The sequence below is a fragment of the Erinaceus europaeus genome, chromosome 15 (genome assembly GCF_950295315.1).
Source record: "Erinaceus europaeus chromosome 15, mEriEur2.1, whole genome shotgun sequence".
NCBI classification, from domain to species: Eukaryota; Metazoa; Chordata; class Mammalia; order Eulipotyphla; family Erinaceidae; genus Erinaceus; species Erinaceus europaeus.
Window position 1 is genome coordinate 16,156,973 of NC_080176.1, and position 18,817 is coordinate 16,175,789.

Consider the following 18,817-nt stretch of genomic DNA (forward strand, 5'->3'; position numbering starts at 1 on the left):
CAATCATTGTAAAAAGCCCTTAAGATGATACACTGTGGGAGACGGTGGTGGTACAAAGCGCAAGGACCAGTCTAAGGATCCCGGTCCGAGCCCCTGGCACCCCACCTGCAGGGGGGTCACTTCACAGATGGTGAAGCAGGTCTGCAGGTGTCTTTCTCTCCATTTCTCTCTGTCCTATCTAACAACGATGACATCAATAACAACAATGAAAAAACAAGGGCAACAAAAGGGAAAAAAAAAAAAGGTGATACACTGTGCCTCAGAATTGCCTTCAAGTCTGATTGGCTTTATCAGGGCTCAGACTAGGTGATGTGGCCAGTACCTGACTAACGTATGAACTGTGCTACTGGTACACATGGAGTTGAGTTTTTCAGTAAGTATTTTTCATCAGACAAACATGGAGATGTCTAACACTGTATTACTGTTAAGCTGAATCAATGGCTTTTTCTTTATCTATAGTTAACTGTTTTAATGGGCCAAATTTAATAAATTTTTATAAAATGTATTGTTCTGAAGATTCATGAAAGAGACAGAACCAGAGCACCACATGCAATACAGGGGACCAAACTCTTTATTTATTTGATAGAGACAGCCAGAAATCAAGAGGGAAGAGGGTAATAGAAAGGGAGACACCTGCAGCCCTGCTTCACCACTCACGAAGCTTTCCTCATGCAGGTGGGGACTTGAACCTGGGTCCTTGTGCACTGTAGCAGGTGTGCCACGACCTGGCCCCAGGACTTCCCGCTTTAACTTCAACCCTCTAGCCACTGTGCTACCTCCTGAGCTACTAACAGATCTTTAAAACAGTTAACGTGTAACTACTGCTCGTCTCTCAGTGGATTCAGGTGAGAATTAATAGAAGCCTATGGTTTTCAGTGCTCAGAATCTCAGACTGAACTTAGAGGGCAGGTTCCACAAGATGCTGGCAGGAGGTTGCTTCCTCTGGGACTCGTGACTCTCTGACTTACCTCCACTCTTGATGAGGATGTCAAAGAGATCGTCCATCTGCTGACTGTGTGCGTTGGAAACCTGCAGCAAAGGAGAATGCAAGTAAGCTCCCTTCCATGCTCACCTGGCCAGCCTGCGACTGTGAGCACCGAGGGGCCTTGATGGCGGCCTGCTCTGCGCCGCCATCTGCCTGGCGTGTCACAGCAGCACTGGGCTAGTCCCCAGCTCAGGTGACTGATCACCTTTTTTTATCAATTGCATTTTAAGAGGCTTTGCAACAGATGCTAGTCACCTATTGCTGTTATGTATCACTCCCCAAACCTTTTCCAGTAACTTTTCTCACAGTTTCTGTGGCCGTGCCTGGGGCGACTATACCATTGGCCTTTGCTCCTTTCCACGTGAGTCCTTCTGGGGCGGCTGGGCTGTCCACAGGGCAAGGCCTCTTCTGACCTGGTTTCAGAAGCCCACACCATCACTAGAAGCAAGTCTTTTACATCCAACCCATGGCGGGGTAGCAGGGGGAGGCCCATCCATTCTGGTTGTTTCTGTATCTGTACTCTAGTTGGGCTTATTTAGTTGCTTACCATTTTCATACCTGTTTCTATTTGCCCCTTCAGTTTGTGGGATTTCAACTTTATCTGGAAATAAGCTTCATTTACTTTCAATTCTTAAACTGTTCTTACTTGACAGAAAATTCGGGGTTGATGGTCCCTCCTGCCCACTAAGAACTTTAAAAATGTTCCCCTCTTTTCCGGCTTCAATAGTTTGATGAAAAATTGGCCATCAATCGAATAGTTGCTCCTCTGTATGAGACGTATTGGCTCCTAGGAGCTGCGGAAGGGTGAGGCCAGGCCTTCTAGTTACCTTGCTTGGTTTCACTGAGTACTTAGAGCTGCCACTTATCTTTCATTATATCTGTGAAAAAGTCAGCCATAGTTTCTTAAACTATTTCACCTACTTAGCCCTGCTACTCACCCCTGCTAGGCTGATGTGAGAGTTTGGTCTATTTTCTTTCCACTCAGACTAGATTAACTCTACTGCCATCTCCATCTATTAACCACTTAATTTTTTATTTTTTTTAGAATTTTCACTTTGTTTTTTAAAGACAGTCACAAGCATTCTCTTTGATAACACAGGGTAATTAGAATTTGCAGATAAGGCTCTTTAAAAACTATAATCTGGATCAGCTGGGGGTTGGCTTAGCTGATTGCCTTTCTGCTTGAAATAGGACGGAGTCTCATTATGTGTGTGAATGGTGTTAAGGATCAGGCTATAGAGAGTTGTTTACCTCAGATAGACTGGGCCTGCTGTGGAAGACGGCAGGAGTTTCAGTCTCAGTCCAGGCCTTTTGCCTCTAGTTCAGCTGCCACAGCTCCACTCCATACCTCTGGGGCTTAGGAGTGAGCCTGACTCTAGAGTGTCCTCTCTGGTTCTTTCTTATCTAGGTTTGGATGGAGATGGCAGTAGGATTTACCTAGTCTGAGTGAAAAGAAAACAGACCGAACTCTCACATCAGCCTAGCAGGGGTGAGTAGCAGTGGTAAGCAGGTGAAATAGTTCTTTCTTATCTAGGTTCTTTCTTACCTAGGTTTATCTCAACTCGGCTAGGGTCTTTCTCTCAATAACCCCACCAGTCAGCCAGACCCTAAGGTACTGACACACAGCAGAAAGATGGAAATCCTCACAGGAGTCTGTCTCGGCCAGTACAGGAATTGGGAGTCTAAGTGGATGTATACTAAGAGCCTCCAAATTCCTGGAGGCTGGCACATCTAAGAGGCGCACTACACAGGAGCAGTTATCTTCGTTTCCTAGGAGACGACGACTTTGTCACTGACTTGTCCACACTAAGCTACAGCTGAGGCTCAGGCTTGGGAGGCTGGGTGTTACCCTGCCATTTCCTTCACCCCTGCAATGAGGCTCTTAGCAACAGCTCCTTCTGGATGGCTGTGCGGAACAGACTAGCCCAGCGGCACTTCATTTTGTTTTCCCTCCAACTGTTTAAACTTTTTTTTCCTGAAATGTAGCTTCCCCACTCCCAGAGAAGGGCACTTGCTGTGTCTGGCTCCAAAGCACACTTACAGCCACACAAGTCACCTCTCAGCACCACATGGTGATCCCTTCTGAGGGATGACCATCAGCCCTGTGTATGGGGCCAGCCAGGCAAAACTACACTGGATTTCTCAGGAATGGTCCCGCAGGCTACGGGGCTCTCTGCACAGCATATGATTTACCTGGTGTTCATGTAACATTTAAACTGCAAACAAGGTTTCTAGCCAGGAAGGCAGGTCCCAAAGGATCCGATTTGAGGATGTCACCTCAGCTGCAGCCACGAAGACTGTGGCCCCACTCACCTCTGGCAGGGAAGGTTGGGTGCTGCGGGTCTGCTTGATGGCTTCCTCGTAGCGGGGAGGGTCTTTCGTCTTGGGGATGGGGCTCCCAAACAGTGAGTGCTGGACCACAAACTGCTGGGGCGGTGTGGGTGAGCTAGGCTGCGGGGAGCAGATGGGGCACCAGTCAGCATGGGCGGGAGCTTCCTCCGCCCAGAACACAGACCCTCCCCCTCCAAGCCCTGGAGGTGCTGGGCCACTGTCACTGAGCAGCGTGCTTAGTGGTCTCAGCCCATCCATGCTAATGGTCATTGTGAGTCTGCACCCCTAATCCCGGCTGCTTCATCTGCAGTCACGGAGGGTTACCTTGTTAGGAGAGGTCGGTCCGTTCTGCAAGGCTGGAGCTGGAGGGTTTCTGGGTTGAAGGACACTGTTGGCTGTCTTACTGCCAAAGGGCTGCTGAGCTGTGGGGGCAGGTGGTCTCTGATACGGGAGAACAGTGCTGGGGGCAGAGTTTGTGAAAACCTGCAGTGAGGAAGCATTGCTCCGTCAGTTGGCTTGTGTGCTTCCCGAGTAGAGAAAGCCTGTCTCGGGTCAGCCACTCACTCGTGAAGGGTCACCAAGTTGGCTGCGCAGACCTGAGGTGCTGGGCTCCAAGGCATTCTATCAAGAGGCCGGAGTATAGCAGTGGTCCCAGTACCTAGCGCTTGGTCTGGTGGCAGGAAGGCAACAGTGCTTCATGTGCTTGTGGCGCTGTGTCCTCACACCCCTCGTGCCCTGAGCTCACGCGGCTTCAGTGCTCTCCACTCCCCTCCTCTTCTTTTTCCCAAGGGCCAAAATCACATTTTCAAACAGATTTGGGACAGCTTGAACATGAAGCAATCTATACTAAACTCTCCCTTTTCTCCCACCACTTCCAGCCTTTGAGAAAAGGACTCTGGGTTTTGCTTTTGTTTTTCTTCCTTTTAACTTGGGAGAGGACACCGCTCGGCTTTCTCCCCTCAGCCGGTCCAGACCCTTGTTTCCTGGCACTGGAATCCTGGCAGAGCCCCCCGCCCACCCACCCTCCGGCACAGACAGCGCTGTGTCTGCATGCTTGCTGGCCCTGGTCCTTAGAGTCAGATGCTCAGCTCTAGTTGGTGAGGGGACCTGTTCACTACCTGCTCCTTCTTCCCTTTCACACTCAACTGCCCAGCTCTTCAAAGTTTCTCCCAGTCCTTGCAAGGCCCTGCTTACACTCTGCCTTTCCTCACCAGCTGTCTTCTGCTTGGACCTGAGTGGCAGAGTGAGATGATTTCTCCAGTGTTTTACTCAGCCCTCATTGAGAGCCCAAGGTCTCAAGGGCTTTTGCAAGTGCATGGCCATTCTGTTGCAAGCCTAGCTGCCTAGTACAGGCAGAGTATCTGACATGGCCATGCACGCAGACCATGACAGAGTGGGCTTGTTTATGCTACTTCATGTCACTAGTATTGAGAAAGGAACTTCCCCTTGGTGTGGAAGGGTGCACTGTGGACAGGCACAGCTCGTTTGCTGTGATCTGCTGGATGGGAGAAAAGCGTTTTCTCACCAATGGAAAGGCTGTGCAGTCCTGCACTAAGCAAGCCTGTTGTCATTTCCCCAATAGCAGCAGGGCGGAAGCTGTCCCTTCTCTGGGTGGCGAGTTCTAGTTCACTCTTTGAAAAAAACCAAATATCCTTATATGTAGGGGAAATAGTCTGCTCCCTTTAAACTGAAAGTAGTGATTCCTCTATCAGCATTCTGAGACTTCATGAGTAACCTCTTACGTATCCTGCCCTTATATTGTTTCCTCTGGTCCCCAAACACAGACTGTCTAAGCATAGGAACATGCTCAGCCTACACTGGGGGGCACATGACCGCCAGCCCCTGCTCAGTGATGCCCAGTTCCAGTCATCTTAGCTATTGTGGTCCTTGTATGTTGAAAATAATAATAATAAAAAACCCTCTAGGACTTGTAATTCTCAAGGTTTAAAATACTAAGACCTATTTTTGAGGCTTTGAGACTCACTTTTCTGTTCAGAAACTATGCACAGAGCTCCACCTACTGGTTACAAAGGAATGTGGTAACTTTTGGGCTGCATAGCACCAGAATTTCTGGTCCTGGAGAGCAATCATTTCAAAGACAAGGAGCCAGACACATTAAATATATGGACTGTGCAGAAGGCCTAGCACTCAGGACCCCTGACTCTTAATTTGTGAAATAGCACAAACTTACAATATAGCTAAAGCTCTGTATCTTTCTCCTCTCTCATGATAGACAAACATTTAAAAAAAAAAAATCTGGGGGGTTGGGTGGCGGCACAGTGGGCAGTGGGTTAAGTGCACATGGTGCAAAGTGCAAGAACTGATGTAAGGATCCCGGTTCGAGCCCCCGGCTCCCCACTTGGCGGGGGGGGGGGGGGTCACTTCACAGGTGGTGAAGCAGGTCTCTTCCTCTCCATCCTATCCAACAATTACATCAATAACAAGAATGATAACTGCAACAAAAGGGAGAAAAAAAATCTGTAAATTTTATCTATGAGGGTCAAAAATTTTATCTGGAAAAAGGCTAATTTAACTGTTAAGGCAAGTTCTTTAGTAACAGAAGAATTTATCTGCCCCCCACACCAGGCAACAGGATAAACTGTTAAATGGCATTTGACCTGAGGCTCAGGGATGGGAGTGAGAAAGAGTCCAGGCTCACTTTCTTTTTCTTTAATTGCCACCAGGTTGTCAATGGGGCTCAGTGCCACACTATGAATCCACTGCTCCTGGCGGCTTTTTTTTTTCTTTCTATTTTATTTGGTAGGACAGAAACATTGAGTGAGAAGGCGGAAATATATAGGAGACAGAGAGACAGCTTCAGACCTATTCAGTGCTTGTGAAACTTCCCTCCTGTAGGCGGGAGCGGGGCTCCCCTCGGGTCCTTCCGCGTGGTACTGTGTGCTCTCAATTGGGTGTGCCACTGTCTAGCCCCGGTCACTAGCTTTCACCCACCTTGTGGACTTGCTGGGGCTGACTGAGCACATGTGGCTGAAAGGTGTCCTGCTTGGGCGGTGCTGGTGGGGCGAGGCTGGAGGACAGGGCAGCAGCTGCTATCTGAGGCTGGGGCTGGAGTCCTGCTTGTGGAGTCTAGGAGGCAAATTTTAAAATCAACATTAGAATAGAAAATAAAAATGAGGAGAGGAATATTAAAAAAAAAACCCACAACCTTAGAATCAAGAGTTTAGATGTGGGATAACTTGTCACTTGAGAAATGTTACCTGAAATCAGACAAAACGTTTATAGATGACATCAATCTACCAACGCTTACATCTGAACCTTACTGATTCTAAACCAGAGGGCAGTTATTTTCATGCTCTTACTGGTAAGTGGCAGAGATCTTGGTTTGAGTGTTTTAGGAAAAGAGAGAACTGAATAAAAAGCACCTACTGAAAGGCTGTGTAAGGGGGTTTAACTGTAAAAAATGGCGACTAATCCCTAGCACTGCAAAAACGGTATCATCTGTTTTCTATCTACACCATGCCTCGGCCTTGCGTGAGCTTAATGTGCAGCTTGGCGATACGAGAATCCGGCACAAAGCCCAGCCAGTCTATCTTGGCGTTACTCTCGATCGCACTCTGTCATTCCACGAACATCTCATAAAAACTGCAGCAAAGGTGGGCGCAAGGAATAACATCATTGCAAGACTGGCCAGCTTCTCATGGGGCGCGAGCGCTTCCACACTACGATCATCCTCTCTGGCATTATGCTATTCCACTGCAGAATACTGTGCCCCAGTATGGTTCCGTAGCCCCCAGGTCCACTTGGTCGATTCCAAATTATATTCCTCCATGAGGATAATTTCTGGAACCATCCGTTCCACCCCGGTTCCATGGCTGCCAGTTCTTAGCAACATCGCCCCGCCAGATAGTCGTCGGGATGCGGCATCATCTAAGTTCATTTCCCACGTCTACGCTCGACCGGACCTGCCAATATATGCGGATATCTTCACCCACCCCGTTCAACGCTTGACGTCTCATCACCCAATCTGGTCCCCTACGCCTACACTGAACTTCTCTGTTCCAGTCTCTTGGAAACAGAGCTGGCAGTCAGCTGAGGTAAAGAACAAACACCTCATCACAGACCCCTGCAAGCGTCAACCCGGCTTTGACCTAGCACACTATGATTGGGCCCTCCTCAATCGCTATCGAACAGGCCATGGCCCGTGCGCCGCTATGTTCCATCGCTGGGGAGCCAGAGACGACCCGAACTGCCCCTGCGGATACAGACAGACTATGACCCACATAGTCAACGACTGCCACCTCTCCAGATTCAAAGGAGGTCTCGAAACTTTACATCAGGTTCAACCTGATGCTGTTGACTGGCTATGGAAGAAGGGCAAACGCTAGAAGAAGAAGAAGAAGAAGAAGAAGAAGAAGGGGGTTTAACAGCTTTAGATGGCTTCAGAAATCTGCAAGGCTATGGAACGTACCGCCCTGGCCAGCCACAGGCCAGGACACACGTGGTTCTTATGCCCGTGACACCAACTGCAAGGGGCGAGGGGGGAGATCCAAGCTCTAACACACACACTTTCATTTTCAGACACTCAGAAGTTAGACACGTGGGCCAGGGCCCTTGGGCCATGCTCCAGGGGCTTTTGTGTAGCTGGATCCACACTTTGTTAAAACCTAGCAAAGAACTTAAGAGCAAATACAAGGGTTATTGTGTTGCTATCTGACAAAAATCTCCTCACTCCTAAATGCGTGGCCACATTTACAGTGTCGCTGAAGTGCACGTTAGAGATACGGCATATGCATACAGGCTCTGGACTACGAAGGTCTGTTTTTTTTTTTTTTGTCTCCAGGGTTATTGCTGGGGCTCGGTTGCCTGCGCTACGAATCTACTGCTCCTGGAGACCGTTTTTTTTCCCTTTTGTTGCCATTGTTGTTTTATCTTTGTTGTGGTTATTATCATCATTGTTGTCGTTGGATAGGACAGAGAGGAATCCAGAGGGGGGAGAGAAAGATAGTCAGGAGACATGCTTCACACCTGGAGTTTGAGGCTGCCAACAGGGAGCTGCACGGAGGTGACGCCGGAGCCCTGGATGGACACCGGCAACAGCAGCTGCGCCGTCTGTGTGGTCAGCAGAGCCTGGGGTGGGGCGACCAGGGCGGCTGGCGGCTGGCCCTGCGAGCTTACGTAGAACTGCGGGATGAGGCCCTGCGGCTCTGCCTGAGCTACTGGGACCTCCTGCTTGATCACCACGGCCTTTTTGGCAACAAGGGGCTGGCCGCCTGGCGGGCCTGCAGGGTGGCTGGCTGCTGGGACGGGCTGCCTGGTGCTGGAGCAGTCAGCCAGCATGGCCTCGTCTTTGATGGAAGAACTGCTGTGCTGCTGCTCTGACTTATTAATGGAATTGGTGGCTGAGCTGGGCTGGGAGTCCAGTGGCCTTTGCTGCTGCTGCTGCTGCCCACGTTTTTCAACCTCAAGTTGCATTTTTAGAACTTCCACGAGCTTCTGTTCTTGTTCCAGTTTCCTCTTGAGCTCCTCGATCTGCTTCTCTTTCTCCTGCAGCTTACGGTCCTTCTCAGCTGCGTCCAGTTCCAGATTTGACAGAGTGCTGCTGCTGCCGGGACTCAGGCTGTCCTCGGTGCTCGGCATTCTCAGAGGAGATGAGCACAGGAACTGTGAAGGGGACATCATGGTCATGATCTCAGTGAAGGTGTCTGCCATGCTCGTATCCTCGGTACTGAGGCTGGACTGCTCGGAGGGAGACGGGGAGATGGGCAGAGGAGAACTAACGCTTTCAACACGGGCTACATTGCTGGTTCCGGCAGAGGGCAATTCTACTTTGAAAGTGGAGCCTGAGCTAGTCACAGAGTTCTGAAGTGTTGTAACTGGCAGCGCCACGGTGACTTCAGGGTTACTGCTGACGACGGCAGAGGTGGACACAGCCACCATGCTGCCAGCAGCCATGGCGCTGCTGTTCATTTCCTGGTAGGGCTTCAGACGTTCGATGAGGTCTGGCTTGCTGCCCGACACCGGGAGACCCCTTAACTTCAGTTCTGTCTTCAGTTCTGATACCTAGAAGCACAAATATACCACATAAGTCCTAGCTCTGCTTGTGCTGTTGTAGCTTCCTGGCAATTCCTGACACTTATGATAGAAAAGCGCCCACACCTACCAGACAATCGACAGCGCGACAGTATCTTCCCTAACACAGTCGGAGCGAGCGAGAGGCCAGCAATGAAGTCAGGGCTTTCTTTTAGAGGGTCAGGCTCTAAGTTATCACCTCTAGTAACTTTTTTCTTTAACATAACATGAGAGGAATAACAGAGTGACTACTCCGTGCTTTCAACTAACCTTCAAGTGAGGCACCTACTGTTCTTATTCTTACTTTACAGATGGGATCAGGGCAATGAGAGCCTGAGTCACTAGTTCAAGCTCTCACAGATGACAGAAGGTGAGAAGCCACACAAGAAGTCTGGCCCCTGGGGATCGATCGATTACACGTTCTTGACTGTTAAGGATTTTTTAAAATCGGCTTCAAGAGTCAAACAGAACTGGTGTGGCACCTGCATGTGGCATGAGTTCAGTGAATGATAGCTTCTGCCTGTCAAGAGAAACTTAGTGGAAGGAACAGGAAGTAGGTCTGTGTAAAGTTATACTATTGGTAAAGCTGAATAGCTACTGGAGGGTAGACCAATCACTGACATTTCTGTGCACCCATTTATGGGTGAAGAAATGCCACTTGGAGTCATCACCTTTAAGTCATCCAAGCTAGAAGGCAGAGTCCCCGGCTGTCTCACAGGAGCAGATGCATTCGGCCTTGGTGTGTTAGGCATGGCACTGTTCAAAGCTGAATTCCCACTGCTGTTATTTTTGTCATTGAGTGGCCTTAAAGAGAAAAAGGAAATTAGGGTTTACAAGGAAAGTCTCTGGCTTTGACACTGCTTCTGCTAAGTTTGGAAAGTAGGATGAGAAAAATATCATGGTCATGGATTGGAAGACTCAACATTCTATAGAAGCCAATAAAATGAGAGCCCTCCAAAAAAGTTACTGTAGCTTTTGTTTGCTTGCTCGGCAGAAATCTAGAAGGTGAGTTTCAGCTTACAAGAAAATGCAATGAAGCAAGGATGGCTGTGTATCATTTGAGAACAGCAAAGTGGGAAGAGTCACATATCAGAACTGATCATAAAACTGGTTATTAAAATGACATGGTGCTGGTGGAAACAGAACCACAGGCAACTGGGAGACTACTGCATTCAGAAACAGAGCTCCACATACATCACCTCCAGAACCTAAGTTTAAGTATGGAACATATGAAGCTTTTTGAAGAAAACAGGGTCATTTCTTCATAGCCTTCGGGTAGGAAAGTATCTCTTAAATGGAACACACACACTATGGGGATACCTTGAAGAAAAAGAAATGAAGCTATCTGGAATACGTATTTCTGATAAAGGCCTTGCCTTGACTATGCAGAAAGTCTTGCAAGCTATTAAGAAAAAGACAGAAAACTCCAAAGGAAAATCCTGAACGCATGCATATCCTTAGTTGATTTTAATGGTTAACAGTTGATTCTAAATAAACCCGTGAGCAAGTGCTTAGCCTTTCAGGAGGCTAGCAAAAGTGTGACTTGGTACAACCATAAAGGAAGATCTATGCCTGCCTTCTAACCCAGAAGGACCTTCTTCATAGACACGTCTTTCTGTCTCTGTCCCTCGGTCTGTCTTCCCCATACTTGGTGGGGGCTGGGCTTAACCCTGGGCGGTACCCATGACAAAAAGCAAGTACACCGTTCAAGGAACCTTTCAAAACCTATCTTCCTATTCATGCTTCCTATGGAATCTTACCCCCACAGGTACACTGCCTGTCTGTGCTTTTGCACTTTGCTTACAGGTGAGTGAAGGCCCCCCTTAACTTAGGAGAAAACTGTCACAACTTTGAAAATACACTCTCTTTGGTTGAGTCACTTACTTGTTACTATTTCATTTGCTCAGTGGTAACAGAAATGATTTGATCTCCTTTTTTGTTTTGCTTTATTTAGACAGGACAGGAGGAAGTAGAGGGGGAAAGAGATACCGCAAACACTGCTTCATAGCTCGTGAAGCTTCCTCCCTGCCGGTGGGGACCAGGGGCTTGAACTCTGGTCCTTGTGTGTGGTGATCTATGCACTCAACTGGGTGCATCACCTCTGTTTTAAACTGTCTTCTGTATCTCTTTCTAGCATCCTTACGTTTTAATTTACCATGTTAGAAAACAGCTATTATAACTCCTCTGGTTTTATCTACTCATTTCACCACTGGTGTCACTTCGGTTACTCTTGATAAACGAGTGCTCTCCTCTATGCTAGGAGTCCTAGTGTCTTGCTGCTTTGCATAGCTGGTGCCTAGAATAGTGAATTTCACCTCTTGAGGGCTAGGCATTCCTGTACTTTTAAAATGTCCTTCAGCATCGGGGGAGAGAACTGGAGTGTAGAGCATTAGACTTGCATACGTGAAGTCCCCAGTTCGATCCTTGGCATCATACGTAGCAGTCCTTTGTTTCTATTTCTTTCTCATGTGAGTCTCTCTTTCCCCTATGTAATCAAATAAAATATTCTTACTGCTGGGGGGACAACAGGGAGAAAAGTGGGGTTGGGGTATTGACGAATGTGATCACTGTGCAGACACGAAGCCTGAAGTGACTCCCAGGAGCTTTGTCTGTGAGTGTTCTACCTGTGCTGAGCCCAGGTGACAAGCACTCGCTCACCCTGTGTGCTCAAGGGCTGGGTTAGCAGGCAAAATCCCACAGATGGGGGCTCTGAGGCTTTCATATTCAGTTTCTTATACTGGAGTTTTGGTAAAACTGCACCAGAAAATAACACTCTCCATTTCTATAGAAATTAAGCAGAGCTTGCGGGTCAGGTGCAGCAGGTTAAGCGTACATGGCATGAGGCACAAGGACCCCTATTAGAGCCCCTGGTTCCCCACCTCCAGGGGAGTCTCTTCACAAGCAGTGAAGCAGTTCTGCAGGTGTCTGTATTTCTCTGTCCTATCCAACAACAATGACAACAAAAGGGAAAAAATGGCATCCGGGAGCAGTGGATTCTTAGTGCAGGCACCCAGCCCCGGCAATAACCCTGGAGACAAAAAGCAGAGCTTAATATGGCCTTCTTTCCTCTCCCTCCTCATTGCTGGACGGACAGGTGTCTAGTGTCTGGGTGACTAGTAGTGGGAGTTTTCAGGAGGAGAGGGAAACCCAGACGAAGCACTGCTGGAGTTCTGATGCCTCTAAGGGATTCTTTCCGAGCACAAAGTTGGCATCATACAGCCAGTCTCTGACTGCAGCAGCCACTAGTTCAGAGAACATACATCTGCCTATGGGAGTCACAAGTTAACAGGGTGCTCATGGGGGTGGAGTGGGTGATACCCAGTGGCCCAAACATTCCTGTGAGGAGGGTGGGCGTTCCGCTTGGCTCCCGGTAATGGAGAGCTCTCGGGGGAGCCACCATGGCTGTCACCACAGGTGGCAGCAGTGTAGATGCCTCAAGGTCCCGGGCAAAGCCATAAAGCAGCACAGCTCATCGCTGAGACTCTCTGTTATCTCTGGTTCCCTTTCAGGTCCACAACTCTCACCCAGACTTGCTTGCTTTTAAAACAGTAACATGATTACAAAAACTCTTGGCTTCATGCGTTGATATTTGTTATAGATTTAAGTACGTCATCGTAAGGGCTCAATGACTAATAGGACTAGTCTTCCAGATACCTGGATCTTGAAAAACTGATAGTAGTATGTGAAGAGATAGCTGCTTTTTAAGGGGTCTTAATCCTTCTCTACGCTTAAAAATAGGGACTCCTTGTGTTTAACTATGTACAAGCAAACAGAAGTAGGGGTCTGCAGCTTATAGGATCATAGGTTGAGTGGCTTGATCAGATAACTTTCCCTTTATGAAATTATCCATCTTTTTCTTGAGGGGAAGGGAGGGGGAGAGGACAGGGTGTCTTGGAATTTTTATTTAGCAGCCCGAGGATGCCTCACTGAGAATTCCCTCTACCACAAAACTAAATTAGCTATGAGTGGTGTGAACTCAATCTCCAGTAGACTGTCAGAACTACTTCCTCCTCTGCTTCCCTTCTGGACTCAAACTCTGGTCACCAACATGTTACTGCTGCTCTTTCATCTTCCTGCATCCCAATTACTGCAACAATTTTAAGTGCTCTTGCTATTTTCAGACTCCCCTTTGGAATATCTACAACAGAAGATTAAAGTTTCCTGCTCAAATTTAGGCTCTTTAAGACAGGGAGTCTAGAATGTTGTCTTCTGCTTCTTCTAAAAATCAGCACCATTACATATTTAGGCTATTTTTCCTCATAATTCACTGTGAAAGGATTGTTGACTTTTTCCTCTGTACTTGCTTTCCTATCATTTCTTTGTTGAAATGGCCCCTTCCTGGGGCCAGGCAGTGACATAGCTGGTTAAGTGCACAAGGACCTGGGTTCAAATCCTTGATGCCATCTGTAGGGGGAAGCTTCATGAGTGGTGAAACAAGGCTTCAGGCGACACTCTTCCTCTCTCCCAATAATAGATGAATATTTAAAAACTGGTCCCTCCCAAGCTCTTATACTCATTTGTCTTTTGAAAACAAACACACAAGAAAGCCCAGTTTGGTTCTAAACTTAGTTATATGCTCTTTCTCATAGTATCTAATACTATTCAAGTAAACAATAGGCCAAGATTTCTTGGATTAGATAATTGGGAAACGTCATTTTTAAACTTGAAAAGTCCAGGATCTATCTGGGAAGACAAGAGGGGCTGTGCTCAGCACAAAGACTGCAGAAGCTGAGAAGCTCGGACTAGAGTAGAGTGGCCGCCCGTGCCCGCCCCCGCCCCCGCCCCAGCCTACTTGAGAGGTGCGGGCAGGATGGTCTGGTAGTTGTAGTGCTGCTGCTGCTGGCTCAGGATCTGCAGCTGCAGGAAGAGCTGCTGCTGCTGGAGCAGGCGGGCGTAGTTGGAGTCCATCTGCGGCTCGTTCTTCTCGCCCTTCTGGTCCGGGGGGATGTACTGGTGGTACTTCAGCTTTTTCACCCGGGGCTTGGGGTCTTTGCACTTTTTGCTCCGGTGTTTGTCATTTGGATTCTTGGGGTGACTTTGCTGTTTGAGAGAAAGCAAGCAAGATGTGTGTCATTTGATCTGTGGTGTCGACAGGATCTGCAGTTAAAATGCAAAGTGCCTTGGAAAATGATAACATTTAATGTGTCTGAAGAACCCTGCATCCTCCTTTTGACCAAGTCTTGCTCCCAATACTTTTTTCCCCCTTAGTCTATGGGTAAGATGACGCATTACTGATTCACATTAGCCATCTTGTGTCTAAATATGCCAGGTACTTACCTCTTATTTTCTGGTGAAGACCAGGAGGGACACTAAATATACAACAGGGAAAAGATAAAGTGTGTTTCACTACAACTACAAAAGTTATATCCATCACAAAAGACCTACGAATAATACATAAAACCAGGAAAATGTTTCTATTGATAATAAGTCAGGATATAAAGCTGTTTCTATAGGAAATTATGCAAAACTGGAAATACTGAACAATATGTGTCAATTTTAAAAACTTTAAAAAATGCAACATTTTATTTTGAAAATGGGGTGGGGGAGGCTCATCTCATGGCTAAGAAACAGATGATTATTTTCTGAGTCTTCTCCATTTATGACTTATCAGAGTCTATACTCAAGAATTTTTTTTTTTACTATATCATAACTTCATCTGAGAAAAGGACTTTTGAAATGTCCTGTGTGTGTGTAGACCCTCTATTTTGTTGCATTGGTCCTTTTTTTTTTTTAATTTATATTTATTTTTCCTTTTATTGCCCTTGTTATTTTTCATTGTTGTTGTAGTTATTGTTGTTGTCGTTGTATGGGACAAAGAGAAACGGGGAGAGAAAGATAGACACCTGCAGACCTCCTTCACCGCCTGTGAAGCGACTCCCCTGCAGGTGGGGAGCCAAGGGCTCGAACCAGGATCCTTATGCAGGTCCTTACACTTTGCGCCACATGCGCTTAACCCACTACACTACTGCCTGACTCCATGCATTGGTTCTTTTATGTCCATCGTGTCAAGACTTGAATCACTGGTTTCCAAGAGATCTTGCTATCTAGCAGTAAGTCTTCACCTAATGTCTATGAAAATGCCCTTTGCATTTTCAGATTTGTCAACTTGTCAATTTTTTACTAGGGGGGATTAATGGTTTACAGTAAATAGTGTTTTGTTAGTGCATATGTAAACTTTCTCAATTTTCTGCAAAAAAAAAAAAAAAAACACAAAAAACCAAAAACAAGAGCCCTCTCACCCCCAGCCCAGGCCCTCCTCCACCATCTTGCATCAGGATCTGAAAGCCCTCTCCTCCACTGGAGTCCTTTATTGTGGTGTCGTACCAAACCCATCAAAACATTCTGTATGTCAAACAATTCTAAAGCTCCCTTGGACTTATTCTAATTATTTTAATTGAGTACACTGTAGGGGACACTGCCATAAATCTGCAACTTATCCAAAGAACAAACCAAACTTCATCAGGCTAAATCTGCTTTAAAAAAGCACTGCTTCTCTAGGACCTTTAACTGCCATACAGTACACTGGGTTAGGCAGCACGTTTGACCCTGTGGCTGGTCCAGCGTCATTACAGACATCTGTGTGTGAGGTTTGTGAAGGTCAAGGGCTATGCTGGAGGACTGCCATCTTACTGTGTCCCTCTTGTTTGTGGCCTAGGCCTCTGCACAGCTTTATCTACTTATTATGCAGTTGGGACCTTGCACATGAACAATTTTTTCAAGAGCCAGAGGCACACCTCGGCTCTGGAGCTTCCTTCAGTGGCACAGCACTTCCCATGCAGTGCAGGGGAATCTACACCACACACATGACCAGGCGCGTGCCCTACGTGGTGACCCTTCAATAGGTTTAGAAAACATTTTGTGTTTTTCTGTGACTGCCAGTTTCAGACAGGAAGGCCCGATCTGGCATGCCCTCCCCTGGTTTTGTTCAAGGCTTCCGATGAACAGGCAGCGTGGTCCATGTAGGCACATGCCTAATCGCCAAAGAACATCCCCAAGTGAGGACACTCACGCTGACGTGCCCGCAGAGAGAGTACCCACCTTCACCAGTGCTGGCCCAGGCTTTGCTGAGGACACAGTATTGGTAGGGAGGATAGGAGCGCTGGACCGTGTGGGGGGCTGGTCTGCAGGAGGAGTTTTCAAGAATTCAGGAACTGCTGGGGACACTGAAGTAAACTGATGGAAAAGGCCAGAAGGGAACAAGTCAGTAAAATCAATGGTGGTAAATATTGGACAACCAGAAGTAAAAAGGGATGATAAGCTAATTAACAAAAGGCCACCAGAAAATAAACAAAGGGAACATGTACTATTATGTCTGAGACGCAAATGGTGGAGCCAAGCATTTCCTCTTTGCCCTGTTAGCAAAGAAAAGCTAAAGCAAATCCAGGCTAGATTGAGCAAACTGCAGTACATGTTTGCTCAGAAACATGATCACAATTACCCTTTTTTGGGGGGGCAGAAAAGGAGTCCAAGACTCTTGTAAAAATGACCAGGACAATGCCCAGCATTCATGAGGTCTGGAGTGCTGGGTGTTCTCGGCTCTAGACCCACAGAGTTGAGAAAGCTTCTTGTCCTGGAGATGCCCTCATTTCTGGCAAGAAGGGTGAATCTGAAGAGCAGATTTTGATAACACTGACCTGTTTCGAGGCATTGTTATCAAAGTTGGATGTTGCATATCAACTACCTCAGATGTCCTCTCACCAACCTTATTGTAAGGAAAATGCTTGCCTTTGTCACCTCCTCAAACAACTGGCAAGTCATTGCAACCACCAAAATATGTTCTACTGGTGAGGAATCTGGGTTTAAAAATAACAAACTGTATTTTCCTTCCTTAAAATAAATGACCTAAAAACTAAGGGGGCTGTTAGCAGCAAGAAGTATGAAGCTGGCACATGTTAGCTGCTCAATAAATATTAGTCTAACGGATGATGGAAGCTGTGTGTCTCTGTGCATGTGGGGCCACTCTAGCGGGGCACACTCACTGCACCAGCCCCTTCCTGGCATTTGCTTTCCTTCTGCCCTCACTTTGTTTTAAGGCACTGCTGGTATAAAAGCCTCGACTTTACTGACAGATCCTCTCAATTTTATTTTAAACAAACAAGACTCATCTGAGAGCACTGCCTCCTATCATGAGTGACTGTAAAAAGGTCCAGGAGCCTGACAGGAAGTTAAAGGTGAGGTCAGCTCATCGCTGTTTTAAGGGGCTTTGTAGTATTTGTCGTCTTCTCACATTTTTTTTCTAAAATGAGACTACCTCTGGGCCATTTTTGATTTGTTTTTTCCCCTGTGGGGGAAAGACATTCCTTGGCTACTAAATAACTAAAATAACAAACTAAATCAGGTATTTAAATTCTGAGGAAAAATACTTCCCTGCAGATTATTCTGCTGATGTGTTTGGGAGTGATCAGTGTTAATTATGGACATGTGATGTTTATGATGTCCTGCCTGTATTTCTAGACTTTGATCACTGATATACACTAAGGTCAATGATATATCAATAATCCAGTTTTAACCAGAACAAAATCTCTAGGCAGAGCCATGGGACATACCACCTGTGAAGCGACGCACCTGCTGTGTTACTGCCCGAACCCCCAGAGCTGTGTTTTTTAATGGCATTTACTTGCATACCTAGCAGTCCTTGAAGCCCTAATGTTAAAGTTTAAAACCAGAGTGCAGCAAATATGTGAAAACACAGCGGGCTGGTGGCCCTTGCTCTTCCTGCCTGCTGACACCGCAGGCCACACCGCTGCAGCGATCCACACCACCTTAGACGGAAGGCGGCTGGGAGGCTCTGCTCTCTGATGTTTTTGATGCAAAAACATCAAAAATTAAAATGAGGTTGTAAAACAAAGATGTCTGCATGGAACAGAAATACTATGCAAGAACCTATTAAACATATTAACAGTGGTTGGATTGAGGGTGAAAATGTACTTTTCCACACTTTGCAACTTTTCTTCTGGAGAGAGTACATCATTACTCTGCTGTAGGAAAAACCGAGGCATTCATTCTCTCTACATGGCAGTGAAAACCAGATGGGGTACCTGAGCTGGAGTGCTGGCCGTCACGGGAGATGGGGACTCGCTGACTTTTGGCTCATTGGGGGACGCAGTTGAACCTTGTGACTCCTGGCTGGCAGGCTGGTCTGGAGACAAAGCATCACTGCTGTCCTCATCAAATGAGAAGTCGCCCTGAGTTTGGGGGTAGTCCTCCTTTCCAATGCCTAGAGAGAGAGAGGTGGTGATTTTGGCATTTGAATACCAAGTTTAAAATGAGAAGCACTGTCTATCACAACAATTTCAGGAGCTACTGAAAAAAAAAGGAACTTAATGTATTCTCCAATCGAAGAATATATCAATGCTTGGAACGAGTACTTAGAAAAAAAAAAATCAGGGGCCAGGCAGAGGCAAACCCAGTTGAGCACACACATTACATAGGCAAGGCCTGTTCAAGCCCCTACCTGCTGGATTAAAGCTT

The 18,817-nt window shown here is 47.0% G+C and overlaps 1 protein-coding gene across 6 annotated transcripts in view; it reads right to left on the reverse strand.

The window, feature by feature from the left end:
• The window catches only part of MRTFB (myocardin related transcription factor B), a 179,010-nt gene that overhangs the window by 7,337 nt on the left and 152,856 nt on the right, over positions 1-18,817 (reverse strand). For all 6 annotated transcript variants that reach the window (XM_060172935.1, XM_060172934.1, XM_060172932.1 and 3 more), the window contains 9 exons: positions 18,385-18,563; positions 16,385-16,519; positions 14,139-14,386; positions 10,018-10,150; positions 8,303-9,337; positions 6,269-6,403; positions 3,641-3,799; positions 3,299-3,436; positions 969-1,029 (listed from right to left, as the gene is read on the reverse strand). In XM_060172935.1, coding sequence (XP_060028918.1) covers positions 969-1,029; positions 3,299-3,436; positions 3,641-3,799; positions 6,269-6,403; positions 8,303-9,337; positions 10,018-10,150; positions 14,139-14,386; positions 16,385-16,519; positions 18,385-18,563 — 2,223 coding nt within the window. The remainder of the gene's footprint in view (positions 1-968; positions 1,030-3,298; positions 3,437-3,640; positions 3,800-6,268; positions 6,404-8,302; positions 9,338-10,017; positions 10,151-14,138; positions 14,387-16,384; positions 16,520-18,384; positions 18,564-18,817) is intronic.